Source organism: Pygocentrus nattereri, chromosome 13, assembly GCF_015220715.1.
Source record: "Pygocentrus nattereri isolate fPygNat1 chromosome 13, fPygNat1.pri, whole genome shotgun sequence".
In the NCBI taxonomy this organism is placed as follows: Eukaryota; Metazoa; Chordata; class Actinopteri; order Characiformes; family Serrasalmidae; genus Pygocentrus; species Pygocentrus nattereri.
The window spans coordinates 23,175,118-23,192,629 of NC_051223.1; the positions used below are offsets into that span (position 1 = coordinate 23,175,118).

The 17,512-nt window shown below is 39.2% G+C and overlaps 2 protein-coding genes across 3 annotated transcripts; both read right to left on the reverse strand.

Moving 5' to 3' along the window:
* Positions 1 to 57: 57 nt before the first annotated feature.
* On the reverse strand, positions 58 to 8,352 carry zgc:112285 (uncharacterized protein LOC561476 homolog). The gene is made up of 6 exons (XM_017696113.2): positions 7,365 to 8,352; positions 6,523 to 6,632; positions 6,335 to 6,429; positions 3,512 to 3,792; positions 3,091 to 3,254; positions 58 to 1,147 (listed from the first exon to the last, which is right to left on the reverse strand). Exons 1-6 carry the CDS (start codon positions 7,555 to 7,557, stop codon positions 968 to 970), a joined length of 1,023 nt encoding a protein of 340 aa, XP_017551602.1. The 5' UTR covers positions 7,558 to 8,352; the 3' UTR covers positions 58 to 967.
* A 1,362-nt stretch (positions 8,353 to 9,714) lies between these two features.
* On the reverse strand, positions 9,715 to 16,216 carry LOC108426442. Of its 2 annotated transcripts, none has more exons than XM_017695896.2 (2): positions 16,066 to 16,216; positions 9,715 to 14,118 (listed from the first exon to the last, which is right to left on the reverse strand). In XM_017695896.2, exon 2 carries the CDS (start codon positions 14,106 to 14,108, stop codon positions 12,768 to 12,770), a length of 1,341 nt encoding a protein of 446 aa, XP_017551385.1. In that variant the 5' UTR covers positions 14,109 to 14,118; positions 16,066 to 16,216; the 3' UTR covers positions 9,715 to 12,767. The 2 variants fall into 2 exon arrangements, with proteins under 2 accessions (XP_017551385.1, XP_037400174.1); XM_037544277.1 differs by having other exon boundaries at positions 16,035 to 16,216.
* Between the last annotated feature and the right edge of the window lie 1,296 nt (positions 16,217 to 17,512).

Consider the following 17,512-nt stretch of genomic DNA (forward strand, 5'->3'; position numbering starts at 1 on the left):
GTGAATTGCGCAGCCTAGATGTATTTAAACAGTGGTGAATTTCTGCTTGAACAAAACTTTGGTGTTTCATGGATCTGTTTATTTGTAGAAGTGATGTCATAGATGCATCCAGTGTTTACAGTAAAAAAAAAAAAAAAAGGTATACTTTTTCCATTAGCATTCTTTTATTTGCATCATTCTGGTTTGAAATTGTATTCTTAGTACCAAATGTTAAAATGAAGCCTTTGGCCCAGTTTTGATGAGCCTATATATACAGAAAAGTAGGGGGTATCTTATATGTCTTGTATTGTAGTGCTGATATTAGCATCTCTCTGTAAATACCCTCTGCAGAGGGAAGGGGTGGACCACCATCAGAACTGAACAGCACTGTGACCCGGTGTTAATGTGTAAAGCATCTTCCCTCCTGGCAGTGCTCCAGGCGAGTGATTCCTTTTTTTGTTACCATATTTGAGACATGCTTCCAGTGCATTCAGGCTCTTGTCAGACAAACTCTGCCCTTCATGTAGAGTCATGAATGTGAGACCAGCTTTGCAAGCCAGTCACCACAGAAACAACAATGTCTGTAGTCAGCTGTCTCAGGCTAAGTCCAAACCTGTTGGGAATAGAGAACATCACCAGAATTGATGATGCTTTTGTATTTTTATAAAAACGTAAGACAGATCTGGGCTAGCCAAGCATGAGGTGTAGGCTAACGTGGCTTGAAGGAAGCAGTTAAGGACTTGGTGTCTTATGTTCTTTTCATTAAAGAGCAGTGCAATCTTACAAGCATAGCATTGAAGCGACCCACACTGCAGTGCAAACTGTCCTAAAGTTGGTTGCTGGTGGTGATGAGTGCTCTACTAGTGTTCAGTACACAGACTGCAGACAAAAGAGCATATGTGTGTGAAATTAGACCCAGGCCTGGAGGGTCACACCGTCACTATTCTCTCCACGGAGATGGACGTAGAGGTCACTGAAGTCACAAAGATCAGTGCAGGAAGAAATCCCTGATGCGAGTGGCCTCAATCCAGGGGATGTAGGCAGCAGTGCGAGTGAAGACACTGGGCTTGTTCTCCACTGTGCAGCCAATAGGGCCGAAACTCACCACACCATGCACCTCCCAGCGGTCTCGGCCCAGCTGGCATAGCAGGGGACCACCTGAATCCCCCTGTATGAGAAAAGGCATAAGAGTAAGTCTTATTTTTCAATGAGGCTTTGCGGGATGTATTATTATTTTTGGGTTGTGCAGTACAGAACTCTGCATCATTCCTGTACTTGTATTCCTGTTCACACACTTATTGGTGTATGTTGATGTAAAGCAAAAGTGTGCTTCCCTATACGGTCCTTTAAATTCTCTGCATTTAACCTGAAAATGTATGATGAGTATCTGTGAAGACAATGGCCTTTCTTCATCAAAGTTGTGTATGATCAAATCTAATCATTCAATGAGCACACGCAAATTTCAGTTTTTTGTTATCCATTAATTTCATCTTTGCTGTATCTGTAATATCAAACTTATGTCTGGCAGAAGTGTGTAAATTTTAACGTGATTCCTAATTTATGCCAATAAATAATCAAAATTATTGTCGATATAAGCAATAGTATGTGCAATCGCAGTAAAAACAGAAACTGATTATAACTGTGAAATAAAACCATATAAATGATAGTAAACATGGGCAGTCGTGGGCTGGAGGTTAGGGAACTGGCCCTGTGACCGGAAGGTTGCCAGTTCGATACCCAGTGCCGACAGTCCATGACTGAGGTGTCCTTGAGCAAGACACCTAACCCCCAACTGCTCCCCGGGCCCTGTGGATAGGGTTGCCCACTGCTCTCGGCAAGTGTGCTCACTTCCCCCTTGTGTGTATGTGTGTTTTACTTCATGGATGTGTTAAATGCGGAGGTGGAATTTCCCCGTTTGTGGGATTAAATAAGTATCACTCAATTTAAGATAATAACAGCAGTCCCTGTACTACAGTTGATGTAGTTCTTTTTTATATACTAATATAAACAAATGCTGTGAGTATATGTTCTACTTAAAGGTTTTTACTTTATACTACTGATGCAGTAAATAACAACCTAAATACAAAACATACCTAGTGCGTAAAGGTCATATAGTGCAATATTATATTTTATGAAAATAATCACCCTATGTAATTACTACACAGTTCAGTATTTTGTTTTTGAAATGCAAAATCTCATGTATTGTTTTTAAAGCAAAGTGAAATTGAGGTTTTGTTTTCTTATTGGCACACATTCTACATATATTCTTCTTCAGCACATATTCTTCTATAGAAAAGTAATGTAATGTGTGCATTGCATTTCACATTTTTTCACTGTAGTGATTGCTTTTCGATTTGGCCTGAATTCCTCAATTCCTTGTATTCCTCAATACAAAATAATATGTAAATAAGGTACTTGTGCATGTTGTTTCTACGCTGCTTGTTTCGTGGCTGTTCCACAGTTTTCTGAAACAAGCGCAGAGTAGTTTGTACGTCACTGAGGACAGACAAATCTGTGCTTGTTTCTATGCATCTTTGCTTAATGACGACAATTGTACCTTAATTACTTAAAAACGGCACCAAATGTCATTTATGGGAAGCACTATTCTTATGAATCATCAAAAGCTATTTGAGTGGTAATGGCACCCCCTTGTGGAGAATTTCCACCTGCTAAATGTGAGTGAGCGGGTAAATTGCAAGCCAGTTCCCTGAGGTGCTTTGAAGATCAAGCATAAACATTATTACCTCACTGTGCTATAAAATTATAATTAAACTATTAATAATGTAAGTGTAATTTCTCTGTTAACATTTGGACAAGCGAACTAGAGAAATTAGATAATTTCTGTTAAAGACACTTCTGTTGACGTCTGTATATACATGAATTACAGTTATGCTGAAATCAGTAGTTCATACATTCTGGCTGCCATATATTTACTTTCTTTTCCTTTTACAGCCCTGTCTCACTTGTGTGAATTGGAAGTGATTTAGAAAGTGAGCCCTTAGTTTCTACTCATATAAAACAAATTTACCATAACCTTAGATCTTCTAGATCTTTAGAATCTCTCTTAAAATGTATTGGCATATATGTAATGGATGCCTCTGACTGCTTTACCTGGCAGGCAGCAGGAGTTCCCTCTGTGTCTCTGAACCCAGCACAGATCATGGAGTCCCTCACGCGGTCACCCCAGAACTTCTTCTGTCTGCATGTTTTATAGTCAATGATGGGCAGGCGGGCTTGGTTCAGTGCCTCGGCCAACGACACATTCTCTTTCCCACCTGAGATACATATGAGAAAAGATAACCTTATGTTAAAACCCCTTAATGGATGGAGCTCCTCCTGTCATCAATAGGGCAGTGATCTGAAGCATTCTCTACATTCTCTACTGTCTTTCTAACATTACTGTCAGTGAAGTGTTTCTACTCACCTTCAGCAGTACTGATAAAGACATGAGTGTATCATAAGCTCACTTGCTGGACAGCTGAATGACTGGTGTGAGTCAGAGCTCTAATCAAGAGGACGGTTAACTGTTTACCTCGCGTGTCGCCCCAGCCTGTCACCCAGCAGTAATGGCCTGGCTTCAGGCTGGTCTGCTTGCGCGGCAGGCAGGCGTAGCGGATGAAGTTGCTGGGCAGAATATCTGTGCCAGCTTTAACCAGGGCAATGTCGTAGTCCAGCTCACTGTGTGCAGGGTAGCGAAAATGCTCATGTCTGTAGATCCTCTTTACAGGGAAAATACGCTCAGCTGTTTCTGACCTCTTCAGCTGGTGCTTCCCTAGCACAATACGCCAGCTACCCGCATCCTCAGCTTTCCCCCTACATAGTGTGGTACAGACAGTAAGAACAGATCATATGATATTTAAAAATAGCAATCCAGGAAAATGTGTCAGTCATGGTCATTCAGGACAGAGCTTTCAAACTAACAGTGGTGATATAATGGATAATCAAATTGGGTTTTTTTTTTTAAACTTATTTTTCTTTTATATTCTTTTATTGGCCCCTACTTCATGTTTTTATCTATTTCAAGATGCATTAACCCTTAAACTGCAAAGGTTTGTACTCTGTAAAATCTGCAGTAAGTATCTAATGGCCATTGTCCATAAAGTACTATAAATACACAGTGCTTCCTTGTAAGACATTTTGCTGTCATTTTACAGCATTAAAATCACAGTAACTATTGTAAACAAACAGTATGTTCCTGTGTATCTACAATATTGACAGACATTTATTTACAGATAAAAAACTCAGTACGTAAAGTGTAAATCTACAGTAAACTACTCATATACAGTCGCTTGCAAAATTTGGGTGCCCCTGGTCAAAATATGCTTTTGCTCATAATGTTTTGTTGATTTCCTAAGTAAGTAAAATAACATATTCTCTACTTTGTACACACTTCTGCACATTTTAATGCACAATTACTGTTGATTTGCTGAATTTAACATATTGGGGAAAATACTATATATAATGTGGCCTGTGCAAAAATTATGAAAAAAATTATGTTCATATTTTATGTTTTATTTTTCCAATATGCTAAACTCAGCAAAGAAAGTTGAAACTATGTACTAAAATTAGCAGAAAAGTGCTTAGTTGAGTTTGTCCTCCTTAAGGAAGTGTTAACTTATTTTTACTCAGAAAATCAAAACATCTTATTTTACCATGTGAATCCAATCATTTGCATATGATTGTAACTGGAAATACAACAAATTATAGTAATTGCTGTGGAAGTTGATTCAGTTGTTAATATTATATTGTACACAACTACAGGTGATGTTTGCTCAGTGATGCAAATATATAGGCTCCCTACCCAGGCATCCCAGGCAACACTGATGGTGACTTGTGGGGGCTACACAACCTACCTATTAACTCGTTTAATGTTTGGAGTTAAAGTTGTGTAGAATATGAAATGTTTTCCCCTTTTATTTTCTAGAAATTCTAGAGAACTGTGGGATTGTTTATTTATTTGTGTACTTATTACTGTATAGTTGTACAGTGCAATAACATTATTGTATGTGCTAGGAGAAGTTAATCTTGTGTTAATACAAAAAAGATCACAATTGTCGTACATGGTGTGTGCAGTATCCAATGATATCTCCCATTTGCCCAAACCACCTCCTCGTGTGAGCAGTGAAGCAAAGTAAGTTCAGTTACAGAAGTTGTAGTCCATCAGGTAACGGAATGAACACAAACATCTATAAAGGACCTCATGAAATACAAAATGCACAAAAGTTGTTTAGTTTGGTAGTTTGGGGCTGTAATGTCATGTATAAAGCCAGCAGTGCCCAAAGACACCCTTGGATTCAAAGGCTGAGGCAACTCCCCTGTGCCTAGTGTCTTTGGTATCTGTAGCCTTCAGAACAAATGAGTAAAATTAAATCTCATATATTAGAAGAAGCTGAGCCCTGCCCTAACATCAAAATTTTTTTTTACTGCTTCTTCTTCTTCTTTCGGCTGCTCTCTTTAGGGGTCGCCACAGCGGATCATCTGCCTCCATCTTGCCCTATCCACTGCCTCCTCTACTTTTACACCAACCATCTCCATGTCCACCTTCACTACATCCATAAACCTTTTCTGAGGTCTACCTCTTCTCCTTCTACCCGGCAGCTCCATCTCCAACATTCTTTGACCAATATATCCACTATTCCTCCTCAACACATGTCCAAACCATCTCAACCTGGCCTCTCTGGCTTTATCTCCAAACTGCTCCACCCTCACGGTCCCTCTGATCTGCTCATTTCTAATCTTGTCCATCCTTGTCACTCCCAACGAAAATCTCAGCATCTTCATCTCCACCACCTCCAGCTCAGCCTCCTGTCTTTTAGACAGAGCCACAGTCTCCAAACCATACATCATAGCAGGACACACTACTGTCTTGTAAACCTTCCCTTTCACTCTTGCTGCTACTTGGGATTAATACTACTTCCACAACTTGGGATTAATAGTTTTTAAAAGTGGTATAATATTTAAATTTGAGTGCAACAACACACGACTTGCACAAGTGCTAATTACTCAGAAAAATTACAGACAGCACTGTACAATATCGTATGCAATAAACTGTAAGGACATCAGCTTCCAGAATTTATAACAAAATGTAATATCATACTTAAATTTACAGTTTGTACATGTTATTGTAATGTGCATTATAAATTACTGTAAAATTACAGCAATTGTTTGCAATGTATGTAGGCCCATATTTCCACAGTTTTGCAGTCATAAATATATCCTTTGCATATTTGTTTAATAGTCGTTACTGACTAGTTCATAGCAGTTACTGAATGACAAGTTTTAAGGTCAAAATAATAAGAATAATAAGCCTACAGTTCAAGAGGCTAAGAGACATTTTAAGAAGTGTTAGGCTTACTTCTGGAAGCAGTGCGCTGCAGTGAGCACCCAGTTCTTGTGGATCAGAGTCCCTCCACAAACATGGACGTAATGTTTGCTGCCTCTTGGACGAACCTACAAAGAGTGAGAAATTGTAGACTTCTCACTTTACAGCATTGTGTGATTATCTTGTGGTTTTCAGTTTCAAAACTCTCAAAAGCTGTTTACCTGCAGTGAGACCTGCCATGGCCAGGAGTGGGGTCTGGCCTCATTGCCTGAAACGATGCGCTCCGCTGTGTTTGGTTTAAAGTGAGCCAGGCCACAGTCTTTGGGCCAGTCTGGGGACAAAACAAAGCATTTTTCACTTATAATAAAAAAATGCATTGAGAGAGTGAAAAAACAGCATCTTGTGTTATTAATATATAATATTAATATATGTGTACAGAGACTGTTCACAGCTGGATTACAGTATGATGATTTCTGGATTAATTTCATTCATCCAGATCATTAATTAATTAATTATAATTAATTCACATGCAATTCAATGCACCAAATCTTTAAACTTAGACTTCCTTCCTTTCCACTTTTTTAAAAAGTTTGAACATTTCACGGTGAATGAATTGGTGAAAAAATGTCCAAACTTACTTGGAAAAGCTCTTATGCAAACATATGTAAAAGTTAAAAAGGTTTTTCTCTTCTATGAATTACCATTTAAGAGATTCTACATTTACATGATGAACTACAAACATTACATATTAATTTTACAACAGTAACAATCCATAATAATTACTGATTAATAAGCCTAAGATTAATATCTTAAAATAACAAAACTACAGATTAAAAAGCTATTTCATTTCATATGAAAGGCTGTGCACATCTCTAGATGTTAAGGTTCACGTATTGCGCAGTTCTTTGATATATCAGGTGATAAACAAGCTAATTGCCATGCCTATTTTGAGTTGAATTAAGTTTCTTAGAGTAAAGCAAAGCTTAATCCATGCAGGACTTTTGAAATCCAAGCACTGAGAGAGAAACATAAAAGCCTAGAAGAAACCTTTGGTGACTCTCACCTAGGTGCAGCACTTTGTGCTGCTGGAGGCGGTTAGGGGTGAAGGCGTAGGTGTAGGCCGTCTCCAATGCCAGGCCCAGCAGCAACAGGGGTAACAAGGGGCTCCTAACTGCCATGGTCCACAGTTTACAGTGCCGCCGCTCTGGAGAACTGCTATTTATAGTATGCCTGGAGCTGAGGCCACTCTTTGTCATAGCTACGCCCCTCTTCCCCTGGACAAAGGGTCTCCACAATGCCCTCCCCTGCTCCTGGATTGTTCTGGTGGGGTGGGTAGGGGGGTTTCTGAACAGGTTGGCCCCCAGAGCACAGTGAGAGTTCCATCAGCACTTTCCAACTCATCCTCCATCACTATAGTGCAAAACAACACTACCCTTCCTCCTGCCAGTCACGCCATGCCACTCACTGTTTGGATTTGAAGACCTGCTAACCTCCAGATGACCTTGAACTACTGCACAAGGCCAAATTAGGGATTTACCTTTACCTACTAAGTCCTTATAGTTATTTAACAAGAAGTTAGTTTCCTCAAATTATTATAGCACAGATATTATTGTAAGATGTAGAATTAAGCTTCAGGTTTGAGAAAAGTTTGCTCTTATTGAAACTTGGGCCAGATCATAGCAAACAATTCAATCTGAAGAAAGACCAGTAACACTGAAATCATATTTTCTTTTACTCTAGTTTCACAATTATCAAACTGCCATTGTCTTTTTGGTACAATCCAGTGTTTGATCCAAGGTATTTAAGACTGAATGATTTCTCAATCCAGAAACACTGCGGCTGGACAAGTCAGTTTGCAATACAATAGAACTTTCTGTACAGCTACAGTATAAGACCACACTCACTAAAATACGTGTTTACTACTCTCTTTGTTATTAATCTCTGCTATTTTGCAGCCATGATCCTGTATGTTACCTGAATGGGGCTTTAAAGAAGAGCTGCTGCGCTTGTGTACCACCAGCAGATGGCGCAAGAGAGACAACAAAGAATACACCATGTGATTCAGGTTTTATCTCAGTATAAAAAAAACAAAAAAGGCTGTCTACTAGGCTGTGGGTGGTGCCATTCTAGGATTACCCATTTCAACAATATACATGGTGCACTGTTACACAATATATATATATATATATATATATATATATATATGTATATATATATAGACATAGAGATTAAACTCTGTTCTTAGTGCTAATTCACGCTGCTGAGCATTGTCTTGTAAGTGTGCGCGCCATGTTTGTGTTTATGGCTAGTTGTTGTGTTCACCCTAAACAGTGAGACATGGAACAACAAGCACAACAGAAAAGCAGTGAGATGAGGTGCTCAATACCAGAGAATGTGCCTGATCATCCAAAAGCTCAAAAGCTGTGGAAATGTCCAGGGCATTTCACCAGAGCACAGTTCACCAAGTTTAGCAGGACTCTCTCTCATTTCTCTCCCTCACTCCCTCTCCCTTTCTCTGTGTGGTTCACAGATAAACCAATATGCTCAAAATGTCTCCCAGCAGCAGGTAAAAAGTCATAAAAAATCATGTCATATTCAGGGTTGGGCAAAATGCTTTGAAAAAGTAGTGGTGACTGAATACTGAATGCAGTGTCCTAAATGTAATCAATAATGTATTCCATTACAATACATTAAAACAGTAGTGCCTTCAGAAAACATTTACAATATGTTTACAATACAGAAAAAAACTTTTCTGCTTAATTGACACTGTTCCTTACTGTTATGTGTTGGCAGTTTTCTTCACAGAATTATTCTTATTTCATGAAAAATTCAGTTCCAAAAATGAAAACTTTTTTCTTTCTCTGACCACCTGCATCAGCCCACTGTTGCTCCCACAATCCCCCAAACAGGTACAGGCAACACTGATGCTAAATTTATAATTTGCCAACATGTCCACAACAGAGGAGATTATTAGTTTGATCATCCTTCAAAAGAGCTCAGTAACACTGATATTAAGTGTTCTGATCAACTGATCATCTGATCATCTGATCAACTGATCATCTCCAGATTTATCAGTCTACTCAAGCAGGAACTTCAGTGCTTGTAAAAAAAGCTTTGAAAACCTCTTTGAAATTCGTCAAGCATGTCAGTTACATAGCATATTTAATAGTGAAACACACATTATTTCTGTTTCTTTTAAATATTATCTATATTTTTTAAGGGTAATTCTTCTAAAAGTGTTCTCCTAAAAGGGTAAGAGTGATTATATTCTGAATGCTTATTATTTTCAAATAGTAACTTGGACTGCATACACATACACAATTCCTGTATTCTGAAAACATATTCACAATACTTGTATTGTGTTACATCCCAACCCTGGCCATTTTTCACATTCAGAACAAAAGACTACAAGCTTAGTTAATGAAATAATTTATTTTTGCCCATACATTATTAAAACATAAGCTATCATGAAGCGTTCCAGTACACTAATATATAGTATGTTTGTCAGTTATAAGAAATCAATACAATAACACAATAAAACAATAAAACCTTTATGCCCTATCTGTTCATATGTTTATTAGTATCTATTAACACTCAATCACAATGCTGTGGTCTAAAAAGGTATGAATTTGCTTTGGCAAAAGAACAAAGCTGTGAAAACAGCCTGGAGATTTAACCAGAACTGGCAAAATACACATTCACTCATAGAAATACAGTAAGTCTCTTCAATGACCTTTCATGATGTAGTCTTTAAAGGGCAGTTCCACTGTTTTTGAGATGTAAGCAAAGTCATTCGGAGTGGTTTGATGTGAAATGCTCAGTTCTAGAGAAACTTATTGAGTCAGAACTGTTCACAGGGGTGCTGATAGCCAGACATCTGAAGGGTTTAATGTCTCTAAAAGCTCCTTCACATGAAATGGTTATGAATATGCAGCCTCATGCCTGAGATATTATTTTCCAGAAAGTCTAGAATAAGCTTTTGGCTTAAAATATTTATTGTTAATACACTCTTGGCAGAGAGGTACATGCAGATGGTTCTAAGGTACAATAGTCTCTAACAAACTTTTTTTTTCCATGTTTACCATTATTTTATCATTTTCAACATTACATAAAACTCTGAAGACACATGAAGGTTGGTGGTGGTTTTGGATAGTAAATAAAATGGCTGTGTTTGTGTTGAGACATCACAATCCTTGGTTTCAATCACTGCCACTGTAAAGAAATCAGAGTTTATGAAGTTTCTCTACAATGAACCATTTCACAACAAATGACTCTGAATGACTTTGCCTACATCTCGGTTAATAAACTCCCCTTTAGGTAGTCTATTTTCAACTGATTACATCAGTCATATGAAGAATCCTAAGTGACCCTTGGCTAATGCTTCTTTTTACAGTCTTGCAAGTTCTAGGTAACAGAAGAGTGAAACATTTTTAGATATATTTAAATGAAACTAAATAGGCAACAGTGACAACCTCACTGTTTAGCGAATAAACTGAAACTGAATTGTAAAATAAAGCAATTCATAGTGTCTCATTGCCAAAATGTGCAAATTGTGCAAAATATAAATAAAAACAGAATGCAATGATGTGAAAATAATTGAAACCCTATAATTAATTGAAAATAGTACAAAGACAACATATATGATGATATATCCAGGTTTTGGAGCAACATACGCTGCCATTCAGATGACTTTTTCAGGGAAGGCCTTGCTTTATTTCTATTTCAGCAAGACAATCTCAAACCACATTCTGCATGTGTTACAACAACATGGTTCTGTAATGAAAAGTCTGGGTGCTAAACTGGCCTGCCTGTAATCCAGAGCTGCCACCCACTGAAAACATTTGCTGCGTTCGGAAACAAAATATATGACAAAGGAGACCCTGAACTGTTGAGCAGCTGAAATCTTGTATCAAGCTAGAATGGGAAAACTTTCACTTTCAAAACTATTACAATGAGTCTGCTCTGTACCCAAATGCTTACAGAGTGTTGTTAAATGAAAAGGTGATGAAACACAGAGGAAACACACATGCTGCTGTACCAATTTTTTAAAAAAAATGTGTTGCTGGCATCAAATTCAAAACAGACATGTTTTTCAAAAAACAATAAAATTCCTCAGTTTCAACATTTGATGTGTTGGCTTTGCACTACTTATTTTTGAATAAATGCAGGGTTTAAGTGGTTTGCACATCATTGCATTCAGTTTTTATTTCCATTCTGCACAGCGTTCCAACTTTTTTGGAAACATAGTTGTATAACTATGATATTAATGAATGGTTCAGCTTACATTGGAGTTTGCTCATTAAGTAGGTTGCAATTGGACTCTACAAGGAAGCCAATTTTGATCCCAGAAGTCCAATACTGGATAAAATACATAGGTATCTTGTGAAAAATGTTCAATATTCATTCAAAAAAGAATTACTTGTGAATATGCTTCCTACAGAAGTTACTGACTATAATCCTCAAAATGTTATTTATATACTGAACAGTTCCATACTACTGTGATGTCCCTGAAATGAATACAGTTTTTGAGAGCGTGCATTGAAATTTGTAAAAGAGGTCAGTGCTTGGTACATGATTAATTCATATTTTTTGTGTTTCTCAGGAAGTAAGCTATAACGTCTTTGTTCTTTCAATAACCTTACCAGTGATTTGGTAATTCTTTTTTTTTTGTTTCTAAAGGATACCTTGAACTTAGATGACTGTTTCCAAAACATTATCACCATCTTACATAGCACATATCTGACATGATGTACAACTACTGTTGATTTCCACAATAGGAGTTAAATGGGTGTGACCTTATGAGAGGTCAGATGTGAAGCATTTACAGTATACAGTGAACTGTGAGTCAAAGGTATGAAGGAAATTTTATACTTGCTTAGTAATTTTCCTATTAAGAATGATGACAGCAATAACTGTGTTTGTTCTGCTATGTCCAACTTAAAAATGCACAGTCCAAATTAATATTTGGTGTAGCAGTGTTTTGTTTGTGGCATTGTAAATGTAAACTGCTGAAATTCCTCTTGAACAATGGCACATTGGACATATAACTTTGTCAAGAGCTTATTGAGAGTTTGCAAAATGGCCTGAATTTCTTATCCACTACCAACATTCAGTCTTTTTCAGTCTGGATTTGGCACAGTGCATGTGTATGTATGTGTGTTTGCTCCATGTATTGCCTGAAGTTCTCCCTGAGTGTCCAAGAGTCCAGAATCAGGGTTTAACTCTTACCTTCATGAAGGACACCAATGCCCATAAATTTCTCAGCTATTCCTTTCATCAAATATGCTTGGGCAGGCAGTTGAGCCAGATTGCAAACTATAGATTCTGCTTGTTTTTTTAAATAGATTCTGACCTTGCTGGCTGATTTGGTGGCATTTATCATGGCAGCAAGAGAAGCTCTTGGGAGGTAAAGAAGGCCTTTTACAGGTATTGGAGGTCAACTATACTTGTGAGTTTTTTTGTATCTTCAATCTTCCACAGTACTGGAGCGAGAGCAACATGCTGGACTGTGCAGTGATCGCACCACACGTCCACTCTTCCTCTTGCTCTGTTGTGTAGACACACAATTGTTTTCCGCAGATTTCTTCTCAGCAGCAGCGGCTGCAGTCTCTTTGATTTGCAGCTCCAGGTGCCGCTGGATTGCCAAGCCAAGTTCCTCTGGGTCCAAAGATGCCCCGTACACTTCCCATGTCATTCCCTCTGCATCCCACTCCACCTCCTTCACTGGGGACCTGGGTCCTACATCTTCTACAGCTGGACATGTGTCTGAACCAGGACCATCAGTCAGATTGATATCAGGGAACATATTTGACAGAGGAGAAACAAGGGAATCAGTAGACATGGTTTGCACCCCAACCTCTCTGAAATCATGCTCCAATGTCATGGTGAAGGCATCCCTCACTGTCCTATGGTAATACCCAGATTGGCTGGAGTTTTTCCCACCTAATTCAGGTCCACAGCAGTGACCTGTAGCCCGATTGTTTAATCCCGTCTCACTAACTGAAGACACCAGTGGTGGGAAACCAAGCAAATTTGAATGGCGTTGTGACCACTGTCCTGGACAAGGACTTCCTCCACAGGCTATCAGATGTCCAGCACAGGGTACAACAGCACAAGAATTCCTCACAGAAACACAAGCAGGCCTACAGGTATTGGCTCCAGGTAAATGATGGCAAACGTCTGCATCCACTTCTTGCTGCACAAGGCTGTGCGCACTTCTCAGACATGTCCTGTCCAGAGCAGGAGACACTACACCACAGATCATCCTGGAACAGTTGCAAGCTTTCAGGTTCTCCCCAGTCACTCTACCTTGACAGCACATCTCCATGCCCTCCAAACACTCCATCCTTAAGTTCCTGTGCACAGATGGGGAACATGGAGTGCACTTTTCACTGGTGTGGGCTCGCTGTCGTCCCAGAAAAAGCTCTTGTGTTGGTGTCCTTCTTGCAGGTGAATCCTCTGTGATGCTCCAGGGCCGTGTGGTCCCTCCACGCCAGATGACTGTCTCTGGAGTGCTGTTGCCACTACAGGCACTACCTTGCTCAAACTCTAAAGAAACTGGGATGCCACTGACTGGTCCTCCCAGGCTGGCAGGCCTCTGAGGGCACACTGAACTGCTGGCACTCTTGCGAATATCCTGCCAGCACCAGGCTAGCTCCATTCTCTGAGGAGGTCCACTTGCCATATCTGTGAAACTCTTGGATAAGGAGATAATGGGAGGCTCATGATCATCCTCCATCTCTGCTCCAGCAGAGCCAAGATGGCTGCCAGTTGCAGAGATTTCAGATACAGGGTTTCCCTCAGCCATTATGAAAGACCTATAGAAAAGAAAAAGATATATTGTAACTTGTCACAGAAAAAAAAACTAATGTTCAGAAAAAACACCAGCAAAGCCCAGGGCACTCGAATGGCCACTTCTTAATTAGAGTCTAGACCTTGTTTTCACTGTGGTCAGTCCCCTCTATTACCCTCATGCTGGGCTGAAGAACCAGATAGAAAAATACATAATAGTACCTTTCACATCCTATTTAGCTACCACATGATTTTACTGATGCTTTAGAGAGGTACTGTATTTACAGTTAAATGTTCATTGAGATTTTTGATGTATCAGTAGAACAAAGAAGAGAGTTGGACCAAGACCTGGTCAGTTATCTATGTAATTTCTGATTGATCAGATTACTTAAGGTTATTAGCTACAACATGCTGTTTGCCAACTTCACTCAAGAGCACATGGTCTTGTGGGTCCACAATGGTGGTCACTCTCAGGCTCTCTGAACAGTGGCTAAAATGTCACACCTCTTCAGACAAAATGTAGGGAAATTACAGAGTTTGCAACTGAAATGTTAATCTAGTTGACTCTTGTAGTTATAAAGTAATAAAGTCAAAAAGCAATGCAGCTATAGAAGGAATACATTTAGTCCATAGTATTTTAAGTGGATTTGAATGTTCTTAGCAAATGCATGACTAGGTTTGCTGTGTTTATATCACACTTCAGTCACTTGAGCAGATTTAGGAGATTTTTTTTGGGACCCCTGCTGGTGTGTCACTTTCTACTGTCAGCACACATACACATTACTGGCTTCTAACCAGAATACAGCTCTACACACACTAGACAGATAAAAAGCTGAGCGCAAATACAGCCTTGCTGTATTCTCAGCTACTAATCATTAGTACTGAAACCATACTAATGTTCAAAAGTGGAGCAATGCATAAATATACAAGCATGTTCAGATGCAGTATTTTTTAAAGCATTTTTTGCCAAGAACTTCACAAAATCATGTTAGATGCAACATACTGACCTGTGAAATTAGCCCCCTCACAGTATTTTTGTGATAGCTTCTAAACAAGCTCAGGCACTGGCTGCCTCTGCCTTGCACATAGAAAGATTTAGCATTAACAAGTCTTTGTCAGTGAGAGATGTCAGACACGGTTTAATGCTGCTTTTGCCGTGATGTTCATTAGGTACAGCACACACAAACACATGCTAGGCCTGCTGACCTTACCATTTAGATTACAGTCACAATATGTATTAGCACCTCAGAATCAAAGGAACATGTTATTTCACTGGTGACTTCACACTGTTAGATGCTACCAATAGGTTTTGCTGCAAGGTTTCAAGCATGTGATTTTACACATGAATCACACAATGTAACAGTATGTATTCCATAAATATAGTTTTATAAGCTATTTAGGAGGCTAATTTGAAAACATGAAAACTAGCAATATGGCTGAAATTCTGGAAATAGACATGATGACACATTATCTCGCCAAGGCCTTAATGGGAAAGACAGTTTTCCTCATGCTCCATGCTCCATCTAAAAATAGTATGCTAAGTGTTCCATATCAACTCACCTTCTACCTGCACCAACACCCACACCCACTATCTGACCCTACAAGTGCCCGAAACCTTACACCTGTTCTAGTCACGGTCTGAATATACACCCACTTACATGCATACACATATGCCAGGTTCTCTGATCACGGAAAGAACATAAAAAAGAAACATTTCCCAAACCAGCCTTTTGATATTGCAGTCATTACTACACAAAAAGCCTTGTTTCTTACATTCTTTTTTGCTTTAGTAAGTCTAAAGTCAGTGACTACATAGGGAAGCCCTTGCATTACAAAGCTGTGGTGTCCCTCACACCCACAGGTAAGTCAACAACCATACGCACATATACATACGTACATACCTCCCACTTCCCTTCTCTCCAACTGCCCAGAAAGCACCCACCTCAGTCACTCTTTCCCCTGCTCCCCCTCACCTGCCCTTTCCTATCTTCTCCTCTCCTCTTCTTTCCTCCTCCTTCTCCTCGTGCTCACTTTCTGAAGAAGTGAACAAAACAGAGCGAGTGTGGCGTCGGATTATCAGCTCCTGTCATCTGATTACAAACCAGAGGCTCTGCCTGGGAGAGACAAATCCCCAGTGGAGAGAGGAGGGGGTGGGGATGGGAGGGGTGATCAGAGGGGGCGGGCATAGGAGGGAGTGCCAGACCTAGGGGAATACTGGAGACATCTCAAAGCAAATCACACAGCTCCCCACCCCCTGTCTGAACAACTGATACCTGTCTATCGCTTTCTTTTCCCCTCTTTTTTCCTCTCTGGTCTTTCTTGTCAGAAAGAACCCAGTTCCAGACACCACAGATAGTTCTTTTGCAGTATAATGTCTACCTCACTCTTTTTTCTAAGCCATTCTCTTAGTGATGCACTTTTTTTTTCTCCCTTTACATTTTGCTTTTTCCTTATTCCTTTTTCTCATATCCACAGACGTGCACAGCGCCTGTCTCTTACTCATCCAATCTCAACCAATCTCTCTTCTGGTTGCTATAGAAACAGCCATGCTCAATGGGAGCTGAATGAATTTTCATCATGACATTTTTTTAAGGTTGCCGTGGGAACAATGAAAACAGCACCTTCAGAAAACAGGTTTGGAGAAGATAATGGTGGCTGTCAGGAAAAACATTGTGATCCACATCATAAATGCCAAAGAGTCAGCATTAGGCCCTGTGTGTTCTCTTAATAAACTCTTTTCACTGCACACATATGTGCATTCAAGCTGTGTGGTCTATGAAATATGATAAAACGGTCTGCATTGTATGCTGGTCAATGAAATCAAAGCTATTATCTCAACTTTCTATAAAAGCTTTAAAAAAAACTCTAATGAACTAGCAACATATGCATTCGGTACAATATTCTGTTACAAATGTATTATTTCAGTTTTACTTGTGTATTACAAACTTAAATAAAAGTTTTTAGGTTTAAGCAGGTGGAAACCATTTTGTGCCATGAAATGTGGTGTGGGAACACCAGACGTGCTAACTGATTAAAATGCTGATAAGCCTTCTCCTGCTATCCTGGTACACCAGAGTTGATCATTAACTACAGCCAACGCAAGAGACTGGATATAGCAGGATATCATTGCAGCAGTAACAGTGTTATACTGTTTGTAATAATTAAACCCTGAATAGGAGTCTTGCAGTCACTGAAACACTGTAACATTGTAATCAGTACGTAAACATACAATGCCCGTTCTGATCTAGTGGGCCATGATATTACATTATTGGAAGGCTAGATGAGGGATGGCTTTACAATCATATATGTTTATAATGTAAGGTAACCTTGCATAAAAAGCTTCCACAGAAGATTAGTTCAGTTATGATCACTCATCTGGTGGGTATAACTATTTATTCAAAATGCCATCTCATGCAATTA

Bases quoted from the DNA above. Each gene is read 5' to 3' on its own strand.
- LOC108426442 (XM_017695896.2), bottom strand. From the start codon at position 14,108: ATGGCTGAGGGAAACCCTGTATCTGAAATCTCTGCAACTGGCAGCCAT.
- zgc:112285 (XM_017696113.2), bottom strand. From the start codon at position 7,557: ATGACAAAGAGTGGCCTCAGCTCCAGGCATACTATAAATAGCAGTTCT. The intron at 3,793-6,334 runs GTAAGCCTAACA...CACACTATGTAG, and splicing joins GCAGCGCACTGCTTCCAGAA to GGGGAAAGCTGAGGATGCGG. The intron at 3,255-3,511 runs GTAAACAGTTAA...TATGTATCTCAG, and splicing joins AGGCTGGGGCGACACGCGAG to GTGGGAAAGAGAATGTGTCG.